The sequence below is a fragment of the Myxocyprinus asiaticus genome, chromosome 34, assembly GCF_019703515.2.
Source record: "Myxocyprinus asiaticus isolate MX2 ecotype Aquarium Trade chromosome 34, UBuf_Myxa_2, whole genome shotgun sequence".
Classification (NCBI taxonomy): domain Eukaryota; kingdom Metazoa; phylum Chordata; class Actinopteri; order Cypriniformes; family Catostomidae; genus Myxocyprinus; species Myxocyprinus asiaticus.
The window spans coordinates 28,772,259-28,792,694 of NC_059377.1; the positions used below are offsets into that span (position 1 = coordinate 28,772,259).

Here is a 20,436-nt window from a genome sequence, read left to right on the forward strand (position 1 = left end):
AGATATGCTTGGCAGGCCACAATATAAACATACAGAGTGTCACCCCTCCTTGACACACACAGATATGATTATTTATTACCTTGTTTATGCTGGTTTGTGAGGTGACAAATTTAACTCACCCCAAACTTTGTACTAGCATTGCTTAATAATGAAGCTGTTAAAGATATGCTATCAGCTAACCTCATTCTTTGTTTTCTTAGGAAATTCTTTCTTTTTTAAGCATTGCAAGTTATTAAAAGCTAAGTTTTAAATTTAAGTTTAGAATTAGATTTTAAACCTATGTATTTGACTCAGAGCACCCACATTTTATCTGTACTTAAAACCAAACCAGCACCTGTATACTTTTCAACACTGTTTCACATTTTGGAGAATTGGGGTTCCATGAATAATTCAAGTCCTCTCTACTTAATAAGAAATGCCAAAAAGCCGAGTCTGTGCACATGGCACTTGTTCTTGTTTAAGTTCTATTTCTGCCTGGTCATGTAACTTGACACAGGCTTGTGTCTCGGTACCACTATGACACAGCAGTGGTGGAAACTTTCCAATACACATCACCAGACGCCTGTCCAATGTCGGCCATGAGAATGGGAAGATGGGTGCAGGAGGTAAATGCCACCAGGAGTTAATGCAGAATCAGGGGACATTGACGACTGATAACAGTTGACAGGCAGATTACTTGATAATCTAATCTTCTATGTGGTGTCAAAAGTGCATGAATGTGGAGTATACATAATTAGCCATTCAAGAGTTAATGCACCTTAAAGGGATAGTTCCCACAAAATGAAGATTCTCTCACCATTTACTCATCCTCATGCCATCCCAGATGTGTATGACTTTCTTTATTTTGCTGAACACAAACAACAATTTTTAGACCAATATCTCAGCTCTGTAGGTCCATACAATGCAAGTGAATGAGTATCAAAATTTTGAAGCTCAAAAAGGACAAAGTAATCCATAAGACTTTAGTGGTTAAATCCATGTCTTCAGAAGTTCTATGATAGGTGTGGGTGAGAAACAGATCAATAGTTAAGTCCTTTTTTATTATAAATTATCCTCCCTGCCCAGTAGGTGGCGATGTGCACAATGAATGTGAATTGCCAAAAACAAAAGAATATGAAAGTGAAAGTGGGGATTGATCATAAAAAAGGACTTAAATATTGATCTGTTTCTCACCCACACATATCACTTCTGAAGACATGGATTAAACCACTGGAGTCATATGGATTACTTTTATGCTGCCTTTACATGATTTTTGGAACTTCAAAATATTGGTACCTATTCATTTGTATTGTATGGACCTACAGAGCTGAGATATTTTTCTAAAAATCATCATTCATGTTCAGCAGAAGAAATAAAGTCATACACATGTGGGATGGCTTGAGCGTGAGTAAATGATGAGAGAATTTAAATTTTTGGGTGAACTATCCCTTTAAGAAAACTGATGGTTGTTATCTCCAGGGTTCCCACAGTCATGGTAACCTGTAAATTGTTATTTTCAGGCCTGGAAATGTAATGGAAATGAATAAGATCTTAACATTTTTTTGGAAAAGTCATGGAAATGTATACCAATGTAATCTCTTTTCTATCAATATATATCTCTATCAATATATATCTCTAAATTATTTTTCAATATTTTTATCCAATAATCATCATTGGTGACATACTGGAAAAGTTATGAAAATGCATTGTTCAAAACGGGTGGGAAACTAATAAAAGTACCCAAAAGTACTATGGTATCACCATGTTTTTGTATATGATACTATGATTTTTCAACAATGTTCCATTGTAGTACCACAGTGTTCTTAGAAGTATCTTGGAATACCATGTAAACATCATGGTACATGACCATGGTACAGTATATTCAAAAAGTACCATGTTATTACTATGTTTTTGGACATTGTACCATGTTAACACCACGTTTTTGGACATGTTCCATTTTAGTACCATGTTGTTCTTTTCAGTAGCATTTCTTTAAATACCATATAAATACCATGGTGAAAATGGTAATCATGGTACAGCATATGTCCAGTACCAATGCATTTATATCTAATCCCTTTACCATGGTGCCACTACAGTACTTTTTATTAGAAATAAAGACCTGTAGACCTTTTAAAATACATGCAATGTCAGATATGTCTATTTTTTGCTGAATTAGGCCATTGCCAATCTTTTAGTATAATTCCATCAGGACTTCTTTCTTTCAAACCTTCTCTATCAAGCTGGCTCGCTTCACCACACCAAAGCTTTCTCTGATTCATCCTTGCCAAATATGGAAGTCCCGGAAGCGTACTGATCGGCTGCTCAGTTGAATGACAGCGGGGAGAACGGGGACACCAGGACCAGACCTGCATAGCTGATCCACATCTCGCTATTTCTCAAGAAAACGGGAGAATAAGACCCTGATCCCTTTTCAGAGGTAATATTCCGTTAAGAATGACTCTGTTTCTGTTGTGTATTTTATTCCAGGTGAATAGTGTGTGAATGATCAGATATAAATGTCTGGTCGCGCGCTCAACTGAGCGGGTGGGAGGTACACATTGAAATGTGCGTGTTTTTGTCTGTGGAAAGACATTTGCTGTGCTGGCAGGAATTGAAAACACTATGACAGCAATGGTTACTCGCAAACTAGAACCGTTTTGTGTTTTCGGTGGTGTGTTGGTGTCAGAGGGCAGGGTGCGTTATCTTTTCTGTAATTGCTGGATCTGTCAGTTGTCATATCTGTGCGTCCAGCCGTCTGCTGCTCGCGGGATAGGTGACGAACACGGCTATTTTTTACTTTCACTCTGTGACAGACACACACTACATTTTAAATGATGCTGTCTAGTAACCTAGTATTTCAGTTCTTACATTTTGAAATTTACGTTAAACGTTGAAGTAAACAACAATTATATATATATATATATATATATATATATATATATATATATATATATATATATATATATAAATATATACATTTCAAAATGTAAATAGGCTATATTATACACTGATCAGCCACAACATTAAAACCACCTGCCTAATATTGTGTAGGTCCCCCTCATGCCGCCAAAACAGCGCCAACCAGCCCATCTGGCAACAACAATCATGCCACGCTCCAAATCACTAAGATCAAATTTTTTCCCCATTCTGATGGTTGATGTGAACATTAACTGAATCTCCTGACCCGTATCTGCATGATTTTATGCACTGCACTGCTGCCACAGATTGGCTGATTAGATAATCGCATGGATGATTGTTGGTGCCAGACGGGCTGCTTTCAGTATTTCTGTAACTGCTGATCTCCTGGGATTTTCACGCACAACAGTCTTTACTAACAGTCTTAACTCTTGAATTTACTCCGATTGGTGCTAAAAACAAAAAATATCCAGTGAGTGGCAGTTCTGCGGATGGAAACGCCTTGATGATGAGAGAGGTCAACAGAGAATGGCCAGACTGGTTCGAACTGACAAAGTCTACGGTAACTCAGATAACCACTCTGTACAATTGTGGTGAGAAAAATAGCATCTCAGAATGCTATTCTGATATGCGGGTTGGTGTTGTTTTGGCAGCACGAGGGGGACCTACACAATATTAGGCAGGTGATTTTAATGTTGTGGCTGAACAGTGTGTGTGTGTGTGTGTATATATATATATATATATATATATATATATATATATATATATATATATATATATATACAGTACTGTGCAAAAGTTTTAGGCACTTGTGAAAATTTTTGCCTAGTGAGGATTTCTTAAAAAATAATGCAATGAATAGTTTTCATTTATACATTTACATCATACAAAGACCAGTAAACAAAAAAAAAGCAAAATCAATATTTCGTGTGACCACTTTTGCCTTCAAAACAGCACAATTTCACCAGGACACAGTTTTTTTTGGTTGTTGGCAGATAGGATATTCCAAGCTTCCTAGAGAATTTGCCACAGTTCTTCTATATATTTAGGCTGTCTCAGTTGCTTCTGTCTCTTCATGTAATCCCAGACTCGATGTTCAGTGGGGGGCTCTGTGGGGGTCATGCAATCTGTTGCAGGGCTCCCTGTTCTTCTATTCAATTCTATTTGCAAAAGGAATGTTTGGGAGTCTAAAATGTATATTTCATTTTGACTCAATAAAGCTGAAGATATAAATAACCATCTTAAGACAAATGTTTTTGTGAAATATCTTATGTGCCTAAGACTTTTGTACAGTACTGTATATATATTTTTTTCTTTATATCAGTTAATGTGATAGTTTTGTCTCCCATTTTCTGGGGAGATAATAATTACTTTAAAGTTATAGTTCACCCCAAAATAAATCTCTGTCATCATTGTTGTTCCAAAGCCCAATGACTTTCTTTCTTCTATAGAACACAGGAGACATTAGGCAGAATGTCGGGGACTGACAGCCTCAGTTATCATTCATTTTCATTGTATGAAAAAAAGAGCAGCGTCAACATTCTTCAACATTTGGTGTCTCACATTTGGAACACTCTGGTGTTCCATAAAAGAAAGAAAGTCATACAGGTTTGGAACCATCAGGATACAATCAGGTTCTAGAGTGATTTCTGTTGAAATGTTATTTATGACCACATGGGCTTATGCCCCCTGTCACCCCCTCTGCCATGTATCTGGGTGAAGCATTGCTCTCCATTTAGATGCTGAGAATAGATATTCAGAAATAGATAATAGTGCCTAGTAACTGTAGGGAGTTCTGCATCACTCCTGGATTATTTGTTCAGTACTTATCATGTTGTGCTACTTGTTATATGGCAGACTACTAAACACAAACACATAAGCCACTGGGTTTAGGCACCAGGCTACTTTTAAGTTTGACAAATCTAATGTAAATGGGTCACTTTTTAAAAATTATTTTTACCTTACCAATTTTTACCCCATGAAATGGCTTGACAGGTACAGTTTTCAATTATTGACCAAATGAAAACTATCGGCACATTGATAATAAGCATAAAAACGGAGATATGAAAAAAACGATTGTTTATTTATAATTAATTAGTAACACGCTTTTTCAAAACTTTGTGAATTCACAATCCAGAAATTTTAATAGCCACAATATGTAGAAGGGTTGGCACTCCTAACAACATGTAATATTTAACTTTTATTCTGTTTCATTCTAACGTTAATGCAGAAAAAAAACGCCATAACTGGATGTGACAGTTGTGAAAGCGGCACTTACCTATAGGCTACATGATGAGGAAAACCATCTAAACACTTTGAAACCATCAGACTTTGACTTCTGAGATTTCGGTGTGATATCCATTAATGCTGAATGATTGATTGAATTAAGATTGAAATTGCAATATGGCTTTGTGCGATTACTAAACCTTAAAAGGCTGCATTTTAAACTGCAAAAACAAGAAGTTCAAAACTGTTTTAGAAGTACAAAATAATTTTTTTTTCATATTAATCATCATGTTATCATATTTAGTATTTTTCTGTATCTTTTTATCCTTTTTATCTTGTATGTATCTTTCACTGTGGCTCTCTTTACATTTTTGGCTTGTCATGTGTTCAACAGATCCAATGTTCAATGAAAATTTATTATTGTAAGAACAGTGAAAAGGCTTTTGTAGCTCTTTGTCAATTTTTTAAGCATTCCTAAATAAAACAGTGATCTGATGACAAAATAAGGTAAGATGCAAAATATCGGTATCAGTATCGTAATCGGCCTATAGTTTTTTGTTAAAATCAGTATCTTACCGGCCAAAAGATTTAATATCGGTGCATCCCTAGTATTGACATATTTCCTATTGAAATAGCTTGTCCTTTTTTAAAAAAAAAAAAAAATAGGGAATAGGCTTTAGTTACATCACAGCCATAAACCATGTTTGCTGCTTGCTGGTTGGTTGCAAGGGAAGGAACATTTTCATTTTAGAGAGGATTAGATTGGACAAAAAAGTGTGTAGTGCAACGTGAGTCATCAATGTTTTTGGACCGTTTTTCCAAAAGAGAAAGACTGAATTTGAAATGGACATGGAAGCACCTTTCCGACCAACAGTCCCGCTACTTCCCCCTTTAACTTTATAGATGAGAACTATTAAGAGGAACAGCACACTCAAAGAGACTTTTCCCTCTCTTGCATTCACACACACAAAAGGAACCGCTGTAGTGACGTCATCTAGTGTCAACCATTTTTCTTCTCTGACGTGTGATACAGGCGATACTCTTTGAATACTTTGCTGGTTTTATGTTATTTCTGTTAAGGGAATTGGAAAATTAGCGCAATCCTCTGCGTAGCAGGCTAGCAGCTACAAGTTTGTTTACTAATGCAGGCTACCTACTCTTTGCATTTCTCTTTGCTTTGTGCGTCATACGTGTTTGACCAATCACAGGCTGCAGAACCTTCCACAGTCCCTCTTCTCCCAAAAAGTACATACCCTGGAGTAGGAGCTAAAAAGCCTCTCTAAAGTACCTCTAAACAGCTAAGAGGAACAATAGTTACTCATGTGCGAAAATGACGAAAAGTAGTAGTTCTGAGTAAAAGTACCTAGAACGGGCTTTAGTTTAGTCCAATTTTGATTTCATGGGGTCTTTAAAGCTATGCGTGTAGTGTGTATCTTTTGCGTCACTAGCGTCACCAAATAGAACTGCACAAATAACGACAAACCCTCGTGACTTTTTATCTTCCGTTGAAATAAAGAGAAGTTAGGCAGAATACAAGTTTTAGTCACTATTCACTTTCATTGTGTGGAAAAATTATGCAATGAAAGTGAATGGTGACTGAGGCTGTCTGTCTCTATCATTCTGACTAACATCTCTTTTTGTGTTCCATGGAAGAAAGAAAGACATTTGGGTTTGTAACAAAATGAGGGTGAGTAAATGATGACAGAATTGTTATTTTTGTGTGAACTATCCCCTTATGGGAGTCGCTTCAGTTATAGAATTCGGTTGTCAATGTCTGTCATAACTGAACTGTGTATGAATAGAGCTGTATTTTGCACTCCAAGTCCAAACAGGATGGACAACTCTATTCTGCTGTTGGGTGAATTTGTCACAAGCTCATGGCTTATTCTGCCTCTGAAAAAGCCAACTGAGGCCCAGGTCAGGCATTTGGCAGGGCCTAGAGAATTCTCTAGAGAGATAACAAGATGACGTGAGCGTTTCCACACTGGGTCACTATTAATTACTGCTGATATGTGTCAGAGAGAGAGAGAGAGAGAGAGAGAGAGAGAGAGAGAGAGGGAGGGAGGGGGAGAGAGAGAGAGAGAGAGAGAGAGAGAGAGAGAGAGAGAGAGAGAGAGAGAGAGAGAGAGAGAGAGGGAGAGAGGGTGGGTGGGTTGCTCTTTTAGTTGCTACATGTTAAATGCATCTCTTTTGTTATCTCTGCTCTCCCCAATGTGCAGGTAAATGAATCAGTGCTTGCCTCCATGTGGTTGTGGTGTGCTGTTAGCTGCTAAGTGCTATTGTATGATGTTGTGTTGTGTGATGGTGCTCAAATTAGAATCCAGCTAGACTAGTGTTGCTTGCAGGATGATGTGAGCTCTATAGACGTTTTAGTAGTCTTTCCTTGCACTCTGTTTGTCATAAACAGATGATAAAAATAAGTCATGACAGAATTCATGAACTTAACGTTAGATTTGATCAAACAGATAGACAGTGGGGTTCAAAAGTCTACGTTCACTTTTTAATACATTTTATTTTCATTACAAATCAGAAAGAATTACAACTTTAGTGAATAGTTTGAAAAATGAACATGAATTTCAGAATCACTTAGTATTTGGTATGTGCCCCTGTTGCTAAAATGACAGCATGCACTCGAGCTGGCCTGGACTCCACAAGTTTGTGCAAAACCTGATGATCCATGTTATGCCAGCGTGATTTGAAAGTGTTCCAAAGAGCATCTTGTGTGTTTCAATGGTAGCAAGCAAATCTGAGCTGTCATACAAGAGTTAACATGGTTAATGTCACAAATGTGTTTATTTGATTGGTGACCTAGAGATGTAGAATCTAAATCAAAATCATATCAAAATTTTATAGAGATGATATCCAAGATTGCCATCTCTGATTGAATAGAGACAAGGAAAGTTTAGGGAGTAGTACCAGTTCATATGATCACAGAGATGGTTCAACTGGGTTATCCAGATTGGGTAATCAGATTCCATTTCTTTCCTGTCATAAGAAAGATTATAATAAGTAGTGATAGACCAATATATCGGCCGATATTTGGGCATTTTGCAATTATTGTATCGGCTGATAACTGTTTGTTTAACTTTGCCTTGTCTCAGTTCCAAAATCTACCAGTGGATTTGTCAATGGATAGTGAACACTTTCTGTTTTCAAGGTTTTTTCTTTTGAAGTTTATGCATATTTGAATAAATATTGCATAAAATAAGTGTATGCTTCACTTTAGAATTTTTTTATATCTGATTTGCTGTTATTAAATTGCATTATATTTATCAGCATTTATATCCGCCATCATGCTCTCTAGATATCGGTATCGGCATCGGCCATTGAAAAACCCAAATCTTTTGACCACTAATGACATGCCATTCAGTACATTGTTTCTAAAGTTCTAGCTAATGAATGTACGTATTTTTGCATTACCAACTGCAGATTTGATGTCTTTCAGATTTAATCTATTTGATTTTAGAAATGTAAATCTATAAATGTGTATAGATAGTGGCACTATGACTGGGGGAAAAATAGAGTTAGGTTTAATAAATAATTGACATTGCCTCCCATTTTGGAGGACTTATAGAATTTCAAATCTAGACTAATTACTTTACAAAATCTAGACTTTAATTAATTACTTATATGAGAATCATATAATTGAAAATATTCATCCTCTCAGAGATTATTTTTTTCACAGCATGCTTCAGTCTTACTAAAACATTTCAAAGATTTACCAGGAATGTGCATTTGATAAAAATAGAGTTAACAAGAATATGTACTTTATAATCAGATGCTCAGATGAAGGCCTTAATTGAAACTTGTCAAAATTTCAGCAATATTTATTTTTCTGCATTTAAAGTATATTAAGTATATTTTTTACTTCTTCTTTTGAAAGATTTTCATTTGGGGACGAACATGTTGTAAAATGAAATAGGATTGTAAACTGGCCGTTTTGGACTGTTGACAGTGAAGTTTTTGGCCTCGTCTTGATGCTGTCATGACTGAATTGGCTGTTACATTCCTCCTAGCAGATGAGTACTAAAGGTGTGGTCATGTGGTGAATTGCCAGTGAATTCTCCATGCTTTCAAACACTCCTACTGAGTGTACTAGCTTACTAGATTTGCAGAAAGCAAATGTAGTGTGTGTGTGTGTGTGTGTGTGTGTGTGTGTGTGTGTGTGTTTTCTGCTGAAAAGCGAGGTATTGTGTTAAATAAAAGACTATATTATTGGAATGATGTACACCATCTCCCGCTTGTTCATTCCCTGGAACTAAGGGATTTCTTAATCACCTTCAAGAATTCACTCGAAATTCAATAAAACTTTCTTAAAACTATTGTTGTCATGTGTCTCTGGGTTACACACTGTTGTGTTTGTGTTCATTCCAGAAAACGACCAGGTATTAAAGTGGAACCTGTTTTATTTAACTGGCTGATACTTAGGTCACGAAGTCCCAACTAATCTAACAGCTTTAATGGGCCATAACGCCCACTTAGCACAGATCTCTCTGTTTTGACAGGATTGTTGCTATGGAAGCACTGGTTGAGCGGTTGGAGCAGGCTGTGATTCGTCTAGAGGCCGTGGCCGTGAAACTGCAGAACTGTCCTGTGGGCTTGGTCAATGGTGGCATCACTAGCATAATGAATGGAGGTACAATATGCACATTAACAAAAAGCAGAGATTTTTAATAGGGAAGAGACTGTATTATTGGGAAAAAAGACTAACAGTCAAAATAGATCATGTGTGCCTTGTAAGACAATCATACAATGACCCTTAATTCATTGAAACACTTGAGTTTTATGACAGTCAGTCTCTCTTCGTTGATACCATAGAAATGAGTGTGTAGTGCCATAAATTAATCCTACATCAAACTCTAGAAAACTAGCATCTCCTCCATCAGCTTCCATTCAGAGACCAGAACTTGCAGTCTCTCCCTGAGGGAGACAAAAAGCTTTTCTCTATGGATTTATGGGATCTATAAACTAGCTTATAGATTTTGCAATGTGTAATGAAGAGCAAACAAACATGACAACAGCTTCAATCTGTTCTATATATTAATCTTTTTTTTAAGTATTATTATTATTACAAGGCCTTCCTGTAAAAATGGTGTTCTGGTGTGTTTTGATGAATGAACTTAGAATTGTTTGTAACTGAACAGATTATCACAGGGAGAAGACCTGAGGCATTTTGCAATTTCTTTCTCCATGGGAACTGAATTCTCTTAGGAGAAGACCAACATTAGTCTCTGGAAAATACTCACAGATAATCACACATTCACTATGGATGTGGATGACTATTAATGCCCTTTGAAAACATCCTTCACAAACACAGTGTTGTATAGTGGAGACCGGGACTAGTTGTCACACAAGGAAGTTGTCATATATGGCGTTGTTTGTCATAAGGGTTGTATTTCAGTATAAATATAAGATTTGGAGTCAAAAGACCAGTACACAAATGTGTTTTTTCTAGCAGGGGTTTTGTATGTTGGTTTCAAACAGCCTTTAACCTTGTGCAACCCCACGTACACATGTGTGGACGTTGTATTTTGGCTTTGCTATATGCAACTCATAATTTAATTTCATTTAAAGCAACTGATCTTAGTTCAGGTGAATATGTGCTCTCAGTAAAGGGTTAAACTTTCAATGGACAAAGTCATGTGACAAAACAACATGCTGCATATCACAGTGGAGTTTATCTTTCTGAGAAATGCCAACAAAACTACATCTGGTAAGAAACCTAAATAGGTTTTTACACTGTTTGAGTCAAAAAGATTAGAGTCTCTAGTTTCATCCGTTATGCCATTTTTTAAATTTCAGCGATTTATCGCGAAACACCACGCTGCTAAACAAAATGTACACTAATGTGTACAAAAGCACAAGGTTTTCATTAGAAATCCTATATTTACTGTGCAGTGTTTTTTTTTTTTTTTTTTGCTTTCAGAGGCTTTATATGGAATTAGGATGAAAATACAGTGTGTTTAGAACTATTCTGAGACCACTTCAGACAGACAGCACACTGGAGGTTAAGTCATGAACTAAAAGGGTCAAGGGAGCATCCTGTAGCTTTCCTATGAAGCCCAGTGCATTCACTCCTAATTTCCTATCAAAAGTTCAGTTTCAGGCTGCAGATTATGGTTGCATCACTCAACATGTTTGGCAGACATGGGACAGTGGTAATCAGTACATAGATTCAGAATTTATAAAGCTACATTTTATTTAAAAATGGTTAGCAATGATTGGACAATGCTGGCCATTACTTCAGAATTAATTACACTAATTTCCAATTTGTAAAATGCTTCAGCACTGGCTATCACTTGTTTGTTTGACAATGCAAAGAGAGACCATTGAGCACTGTTGCTAAAGTAGAAAAAACATTGTAACGTAAGTAAAATCAAGTCAAATAATTTTTACTTGTATAGTTTTTTATTTGTGGTTTTCCCAATACACATTGTTCCAAAGCAGCTTTACAGAAAATCAGCGGTAATGTCTGTAATGTCTCAAAAACATGAATAACCAACACTCCTGGAAACATAATAAACAATTTGATACAGCTATATAGCTTTGCATTATTTAAAATTTCACAACTTAGTCCCGCTGTCCGCATATGTGGACATACATTTTTAAGAAAACTATTAGCTCTAGATTTTTTTTTTTTTTTTTTTTTTTTTTTTGCTTGTTCATTAGGTGCTACTAGTTACAAATCAAAATGGGAAATGGAAAATGCACACAGCAGTCACGCTTGTGTCTCAGGAGGTTAAAACCCTTTTAAATTAAATTCTATCCTCTTAACTAAATTTCCAGTATCATCCTGTTTTTTTATCAGCAAATAGATTTTAACTGAAGATTTGATAAAAGTATTTTTCATAAATGTCAGGACGGGGCAAGTTGTCATTGTGTTTAAACTGATAGAATGTACTGTATTATAATTACACGATTTGTTGGCCAAAACAATGGTTTGATATTTTTGTTGTTTCATGAGTTGTTTTGCTTTCTATAATAGTTTTATTGTTTACATTTTGCTGAAGAGCCTGAAAAGCCTATATGTCTATACAGAAATCAACTTTCAAAAATAAACTTACCCTGAGAAATATTCACTGGAGTAAAAAGTGTGACAACTACCCACGGTCTTACCCTATTCAGCAATGTCACAGTAGTAAATTTCTCCTTTGCGGTTCTCTCAGGTGAATCCCAGTGCATGGAGGCATTCGACCATTTGCTAAATGGGCCAGTGTCTGAATACATGAAGACCAGCGCAGCTATTGGTGGAGATGTGGCAAAGCATGTAAGTGTGTGTAATTGTGAATTTGTATGCCAATGTATATTTTATAGAGAGATAGAAATGCAGATAGGGATTAGAAGAGACAGAGTAAATGTAGTTAGTAGAAAACAAATAAGAGTGCTGTCATTTTAATAAGAGCCCTTAGTTTATAATACCAAATGACTGCACATACTCGCAGTAGCTCTACAGTACAGCTGTTTAGCGAAGTCGCAACTGTTGCTTTCCAGGTTCACATAACAATTGACTTTGTGCTATTCTGTTACAATGACTGTGACTCCGCCGCCTTTTTAAAGTGATAGTTCAACCAAAAAATTAAAATTCTGTCACCATTTAGCCTCGGTCACCATTCACTTTTAATGTATGGAAAAATTATGCAATGAATGTGAAAGGTGACTGGCTAATATTCTGCCTAATCTCTTTTGTGAAAGTCCTACAGGTTTGGAACTACATGAGGGTGAGCAAATGATGACAGAATTGCAATATTTGGGTGAACAATCCATTTAAATCATTTTGCATTATAATAAATGGGAAAATATATTAAAATCTATCAGTGGAGTCATGATGCAGGCACATTCCCCTCTCTCTCCATCAACTTTCATCTCTCTCTCTTAACTGGCCTATAAAATAAAGGACAAAAAGCCTGAAAATAAAATACATCTTTGAGCTGGAGGTGGGGAACCACTGAGAAATAAAATTGTCCTCTGTTGGTGCAGTATTGCCACACAAGCTTTGAAATTCATACAGTCCCAGAGTGAACTGAACTGAAAGCTCTTGGCCACAAACTCCATCAGAATTTAGTGTGGGGTGCAGCAGGCACTCCACAGCAGTCCTCACAATTCATCATTTGTCTGTGAGTGCTTCTGTCCTGTCTGTCCTAACACAAGGTACTTTTTGTGTTGACGCTGGGATGACAGCCTGTAAACAAGGACTAAAATGTTAGGGTCTCTTTTTGACTGACAGTGCAAAATGAATTATATGGCTTGCATTTCATGGCCAGTCGCTACCGATTGGTAACTAAAGAGCTGCTTGAGAAATGAGGCGTTGGACAATGTACTTAGTGTACACAGATGCACAGTGGGTCATTCTAGTATGGAATGTAATATTATGAGAAGAGGGAGGAAGAGGTGAAAAAGAGAGCAAAAAGAAAGTGGGAGAGAGCGATGTATGTGTCCTCTTTGTTAACACTGAAGTTCTCCTCTAGCTCTGTTACTCAGAGAGGAAACATTTCCCTTTTGGTCTAATAAGAGATGAAAAATGGCTTTATGGTCATGAGTGTGTGCGGGATCTTTGACTCTGTGGAAACAGACTGTATATGAGAACTTATCATTTCCTATAGGCCTGTGTGCATGTGGACTTGTTTGTCTTCCTTGTTTGTTTATTGTTTGGGCCCCACAAGGAAATAGAAAAACAGGGACTAAATAAATCATGGAAAAATGCCAAAAGGTGTTTGTAAAAGGTAGGGGTAGGAAGATGGATAAAATTATAATTAATTTAAATATTAAAATTAATTTAAAAACCGTAATTTAAAGGTTGATTGTGTAATTTCTGTGTCACATGCAGAACCAAGCTTCATTGTAAATAAATAAATACATATATTATAATACATTTAATAAATAAATGAATATAAATAGATACATTGAATTAAATAAAATTAATTGTATTACATTTAAATGTAATTTAAAAATTTAATTTATTAATTTATAATATTAAATAAAATAAAATACTAATAATTGTATTTTTTAAAATGTATTTATTTTTAATTTAGAATTAAAAAAATATATTTATTTTTTATTTTTTATATTCTGTTTCCAAACTAATTTCCCAAACACTTCCACCACCCCTTCCACACTATTGGTTTAGCCAGAAGTTTACATGTTGGACTGCTCAAATAAACAGACCAATGTTTTGAAAGCACCACAGTGTTTATACTCTTTATGAGTCAACCTGCAGAATGGCTTGCTTTAGTTGTCTCTTCACACATTTCACACAACAATAGAAGTTAATAAAAGGTCAACATCCTCATATAAACATGACATGAGTATGTTTATAAGTATGCAAGTGTGATAGCTATAGTAACACACTACATAGCACAGTTATTTTGTTTAATTTAGTGATATGATTGTCATTGTCAAATTCCTTTGCAGAGCTCTAGAAAACCACATAAAATATCCACTTCACTTCTGCTTCACACCGCTGATCTGAACTGCTGTCCGATTCCCTTGATTTAACTGGGACTCATGTAGATCTGATCTTTTGAACCTGAAAGTGTGGGTATAACAGATGATAATTCCTGTGAAGTGCCTTTACCTCGAAAGGCAACATTCACCAGTCTAGGTTTCTCATCAGCACTGAAAGAGATGTTCTGGAAGAGTGTCTTAATCTTTTATACTCAGCTCCTTTTAAGGTAAAAGAGTCCTCTGGCTTTCCCCGTGTTCTGCAAGGGGAAGTATTTTCCTAAATGTGGGATTTGCCTCAATGTGTGTATGTGAGTGTATGCAACTATTGCAGCAAAGGTTCAGTTCTATCAGCATTTACTAATGACGAATGTGGGAAAATAGTGATTAACAGGGTTCCCACAGTCATTGAAAACCTGGAAATATCATTTTCAGACCTGGAAATGTCATGGAAATTTCGATAAAGAATATACATTTTTCTAGTAATGCTCAGCTCAACTCTCAAATATTTCATATTTCATTTACTCAGCATTTTTGTCTTGTTTTCCTGAAAAAAATATTTAAATATTCTTAAAACAAGATAAATTTACTTAAAGATAAATTACATAAGATTTTAAGTCTTGTTTTCAGATAAAGAAAATATATTGTGTGTTAATGCTAAAAAAAAAATAATAATAATAATAATAAAAAAAAAACTATTAGCCATTGGGGTGAGAAAAATATCTGAATTTAAAGATAAAGCAAGCTTATTTTTCTTTTATTTTCTTGTTTTAAGAATAAACCACACTTAAAGGGATAGTTCACCCAAAAAGGAAAATTCTCTCATCATTTACTCACTTTCATGCCTTCCCAGATGTGTATGACTTTCTTTCTTCTGATGAACACAAAAACAAAGATTTTTAGAAGAATTTCTCAGCTCATGTGGTCCATACAATGCAAGTGAATGGGTACCAAAACTTTGAAGCTCCAAAAAGCACAAAGGCAGCATAAAAGTAATTAATGTGACTTTATTTATTTTTTTACTATAAATTCTCTTCCCTGCCCAGTAGGTGGCGATATGAATGTAGAATGTGAATTGCCAAAAACAAGAAGAAGGTGAAAGTGAAAGTGGAGATTAATAGTAAAAAAGGGCTTAAATATTTATCTGTTTCTCACCCACACATGTCATATTGCTTCTGAAGACATGGATTAAATGACTGGAGTTTTATGGATTACTTTTATGCTGCCTTTATGTGCATTTGGAGCTTCAAAGTTTTAGTACCCATTCACTTGCATTGTATGGACCAAAAGAGATGAGATATTCTTCTAAAAATCTTTGTTTGTGTTCAGCAGAAGAAAGAAAGTCATACACATCTGGGATGGCATGAGGGTGAGTAAATGATGAGAGAATTTTCATTCTTGGGTGAACTATTTCTTTAATTTTCTCTTGTGTCATTTTGCTTTTCAAGTAAATGTAAGGATGTTTAGATATTTTACAGGAAAAGAAGACAAAAATACTGATAAAGAAAATATTAGTTTTTTTAATGCAGCTAGAAATTGCTCTTTGTGAGTGCTCTATCTATAAAATTATAAATTCTTTGGTCAAAAGGAATTTATCCCCTGGATTAATGTGAACTACCATCTTATGAACAAATACTCATATTTAAAGTGAGGTTTTTGATGGCACTATTTTCACTGAATAGGAAATTAAACTTTTTACAATGTACTTTTTGCTTGTTTTTTATCTGACAGGCAGAAATGGTGAACAATGCCCTGCAGGTCCAGCGTATTTTCCTGAAAATGGCAACCACACACCAGGAGCCATCAAAGGTACAATCAAACCAAAGTGTTCCTATGTGTTGTTTCATTTACGATTAAACTGGATGTGAACTTGCTAGGGTATGTGATGTTTTGTGGTTTCATGACAAGAAGTAATCTGTGCATTAAGGAGTGTTAACATACCTTACACTACAGAGTTTGTCATATATTAAGCACAGTTAAAACTATGTTTAGTTTGTTAAGAGTGCCTGCTGGGAGAATCTCTTCAACAAAAGACCCATATGACTCTGCCTGTGTAGTTTCTCAACAGAGGCACTCTATGTCCACCTGAAAATGAAGTGTTAAAAAAGGAGTGATATAAGTTCAGTGCTTTTCAACCTGCTTTTCTTCTCCATACTATTCTGAGCGATACAGTCAGCCATGCAGCATTGGTCTCTGTTCACATAGGGATTACCTCTCCTGTTAAAAAAATGCCAATGTGACACATTCCCAGTGCATTCACACAGTGGCCAGGGGGAAGTGCAGGGAGCCAGTGTGATGTCATTCCATCAGACTTTAGTTCGTTGTTGTCCGTTGGCCAAACAGGAAGAAGCTCACAGGCCAGGCTATTGGACGAGAGTAGGATAGACTCAAGCACCCTTAAAAAATCTTTAAAGGGCTAGTTCACCCAGAAATGAAAATTATGTCATCATTTACTCACCCCATGTTGTTCCAAATGTAATTTGGCTTTCTTTTTTTCTGTAGAACTCAAAAGAAGAAGTTTAGGAGAATCTCCAAGTTGCTATTTTCCATACAATGAAAGTGAATGGTGACCAAGGGCTGCCAAGCCAAGAAAAGGACAAAAAAAAAAAAAAAAAACATAAAAGTAGTCCATATGACTCATGTGCTATATTCCAAATATTCTTTAAGCCCTAACATAGCTTTGTATGACAGAAACCAAAATGTAACTTGTTATTTGCTAAAAATTATGGTACATTTATGTTACTATTTTGTCATTCTTGGAGCTTGACAGCCCCTGGTGTATTACAAAGAACAGCGTGAACCTTCTGTTAAACATTTCCTTTTGCATTCCATAGAAGAAAGAAAATAGCATGAGGGTGAGTACATGATGTTTTGGAGAGTGAACTATCCCTTTAAAGTATTTTTACTGTTTTTATTTTTATTTTGATCTTGGACCTTGTTTAATGTGAACACGTAACCAATATTTACTGCACTCAAGTGAGATTTAAACAGTAGAGGGTAAAATCTCTGATCTTTGTGTGACAGGCTAATGGCCTTTGACAGAAAAACCCATGAGAGGAGCCAGACATTTACAAAGTCTTACATTTACAAAATCCAGCCATCCTCAAAGAACACACACAGATACGTACACTCTCTCACCCCCAATTTTGTTTTCTTACTGAAAGTTAGCTAGTTAGCATCACTATTATTATTGCTCATACTTGGCATCAGGATTTGATGTAAACCCCCTATCTTAAACTTCAGTGCATAACTCGTCCTGCACTGTTTGTGCTACAGACATACAGTACTGTGCAAAAATGTTGCATAGTTAGGATGTCTTCAAAATAATGCCATATATAGTTTTCATTTATCAGTTAACACCATACAAAGCCCTGTAAACATAAAAAAAGCTAAATCAATTCTTAGTGTGGACACCTTTGCCTTTAAAACAGCAGCAGTTCACCTAGGTACACCTGGACACAGTTTTTCTTGGTTTCTGTTTGTTCAAAGAATCTTGGAGAATTCGCCACAGTTCTTCTATCTATTTAGGCTGTCTCAATTGCTTCTGTCTCTTTATATAATCTCAGACTGACACGATGTTCAGTCGGGGCTCTGTGGAGGCCATGCCATCTGTTGCAGGGCTCCCTGTTCTTCTATTCTATTCTATTCTGTTTGCAAAAGGAACTTTTGTGAGTCTAAAATGTATATTTCTTATTTACACTAAAGCTGAAGATATAAATAACCATCTTAATACAAATGTTTTTGTGAAACATCTTAAGCCACGCGTACACTACACGACTCGCAGTCGGCGCCCTGCGACTCACAGTCTGGTTTTTCATTGTGCTGGTGCGAACACTTCAGGACTGTAGTGTATCAACTACACGACCGTTCGTCCCAGACTAGGATCATGTTTACACCTGATGAGTTTTGGGTGATCCGATCACAAATGTACAAACGCGACATCACCGCTACACCTGGTCGTCTCTTTTGACCACTTGTGTTTGGATTTCAAGGAAAGAGTCTCTGATTTTATGAGGACAGATATCAATCATTACGTCTGTGTTTTACTGAATGATAATAAAGCGCAAAAAAGTAAAAGGCGAGAAGGAAAGCGCTACAAACCGGAGCACAGTTTCTCTTAATATTCCCAAACATGACATTTAGAGCAGAATTCTGAGTCACTGTAGTGCAGTACTTGTATTTGAACTTCAAATGTGCATGCTTCTCATATCTGTCCCTATTGTACATTTTCATGCATTCGCTTTTTTACATTTTCCGATCGTATGCTATAAATCCGCACGGAACCAGCTGTTTCAGCTGCCTTTAGCGTTGTCCCATTTCTAACGGCTCGCCAAAAAGGCATCTTAAAATTTAGATAACTAAATTAATTCACAAACTCTCGCAGTTTATTCTTGATAACATTTCAAAAATCATGAAAGAGTGGCTCTCGTCCGTTTTCGCACTTTATTGGCTCCATTTTCAAAGGAAAATAATAATAAAAACAGCTGATAATAATAAAAAAAGCGAGTAGGGAGATGTGGGTGAGGTTTTTATTTTTTTATTATTATTTTTTGTCTCCTGCAACCCAATACCTTGCTCTCCTCTTTCAACAAACACAAATGAACGTCTCTCTCCTATTTTGATGCGTATTTGCGCTAATTTGTGAAGAAGAAAAAGAACAAAAACTAGGGAGGGAGATGTTAATGATTTTCTAATTTATTTATTTTTTTTCCCCTTTTTCTCCCCAATTTGGAATGCCCAATTCCCAATGTGCTCTAAGTCCTCATGGTGGCGTAGTGACTCGCCTCAATCCGGGTGGCGGAGGACAAATCTCAGTTGCCTCCGCGTCTGAGACTGTCAATCCGTGCATCTTATCACGTGGCTTGTTGAGCGCGTTACCGTGGAGACATAGCGCGTGTGGAGGCTTCACGCTATTCTCACACGAGCCCCACCAAGAGTGAACCACATTATAGCGACCACGAGGAGGTTACCCCATGTGACTGTACCCTCCCTAGCAACCGGGCCAATTTGGTTGCTTAGGAGACCTGGCTGGAGTCATTCAGCACGCCCTGGATTGGAGCTTGTGACTCCAGGGCTGGTAGTCAGCGTCTTTACTCACTGAGCTACCCAGGCCCGGTTGCTACTTTATTTTATTTTCTAATTATTTTTTGTCTCCTGCTACCCAAATCTTGCTCTCCTCTTTCAACAAACATGAAAGAATGGCTTGCACCCATTTTCTATTTGTAAAAGGAAACACTTAAGAAAACAGTTGAAAATAATAAAGACAGATGGTAGGGAGATGTGGGTGAAGTTTCATTTTATTATATTCTACTAATTTTTTGTCTTCTGCTTCCTAATACCTTGCTTTCCTCTTGCGCTCTCTCTATATTTCATTGGCTGTTGCTCATTGTCCGTCTTTCGCTCGTCGGGACAGTGCGCACACCTGAAGACAATTTTGGAAACTGTCGTAGCATCTGGGACTCGTCTCGGCCTGTCACAGGAGTGCGCACACTACAAAACCTTTCGTCGTGAGATCCGAGACTTCTTGTCGCAGACCAATCGCCAACTCAAAACATCAAAGGAGACGAGTTTGAGTTATGTAGTATACACTAGGCTTTATGTGCCTAAGACTTTTGCACAGTGCTGTACCTCATAAAGGTACATAAATCGCTGTACGATTTTGGCCACAATTTTGCTGTCTGAGCCAAATTTTTGGAATCATAAAAATGTATCTTGTCATAGGCCAGCATCGGCAATCTTTTGTCGCTTAGTGTGACATTTTGTAAGAGAAACTTAAATAAAACAGTTCTATAGGAAAATTAATTGCTGGGTCTCAGGTGGATAATGGCCTTTAAAACCTGATGTATCAAATATAATACACACATATTCAAAAATATT

At 36.5% G+C, this 20,436-nt stretch overlaps 1 protein-coding gene across 2 annotated transcripts in view; it reads left to right on the forward strand.

Moving 5' to 3' along the window:
• Positions 1-2,250: 2,250 nt before the first annotated feature.
• The window catches only part of LOC127425422 (adenylyl cyclase-associated protein 2-like), a 52,383-nt gene continuing 34,197 nt past the window's right edge, over positions 2,251-20,436 (forward strand). Inside the window, exons 1-4 of one of the 2 annotated variants that reach the window (XM_051671435.1) lie at positions 2,251-2,416; positions 9,627-9,757; positions 12,288-12,388; positions 16,291-16,368. In XM_051671435.1, the coding sequence (XP_051527395.1) occupies positions 9,637-9,757; positions 12,288-12,388; positions 16,291-16,368 (300 nt within the window). In that variant the 5' untranslated portion in view covers positions 2,251-2,416; positions 9,627-9,636. Of the gene's footprint in view, positions 2,417-9,626; positions 9,758-12,287; positions 12,389-14,529; positions 14,790-16,290; positions 16,369-20,436 lie in introns of those variants that run through there. The other variant, XM_051671436.1, reaches the window with a different exon arrangement.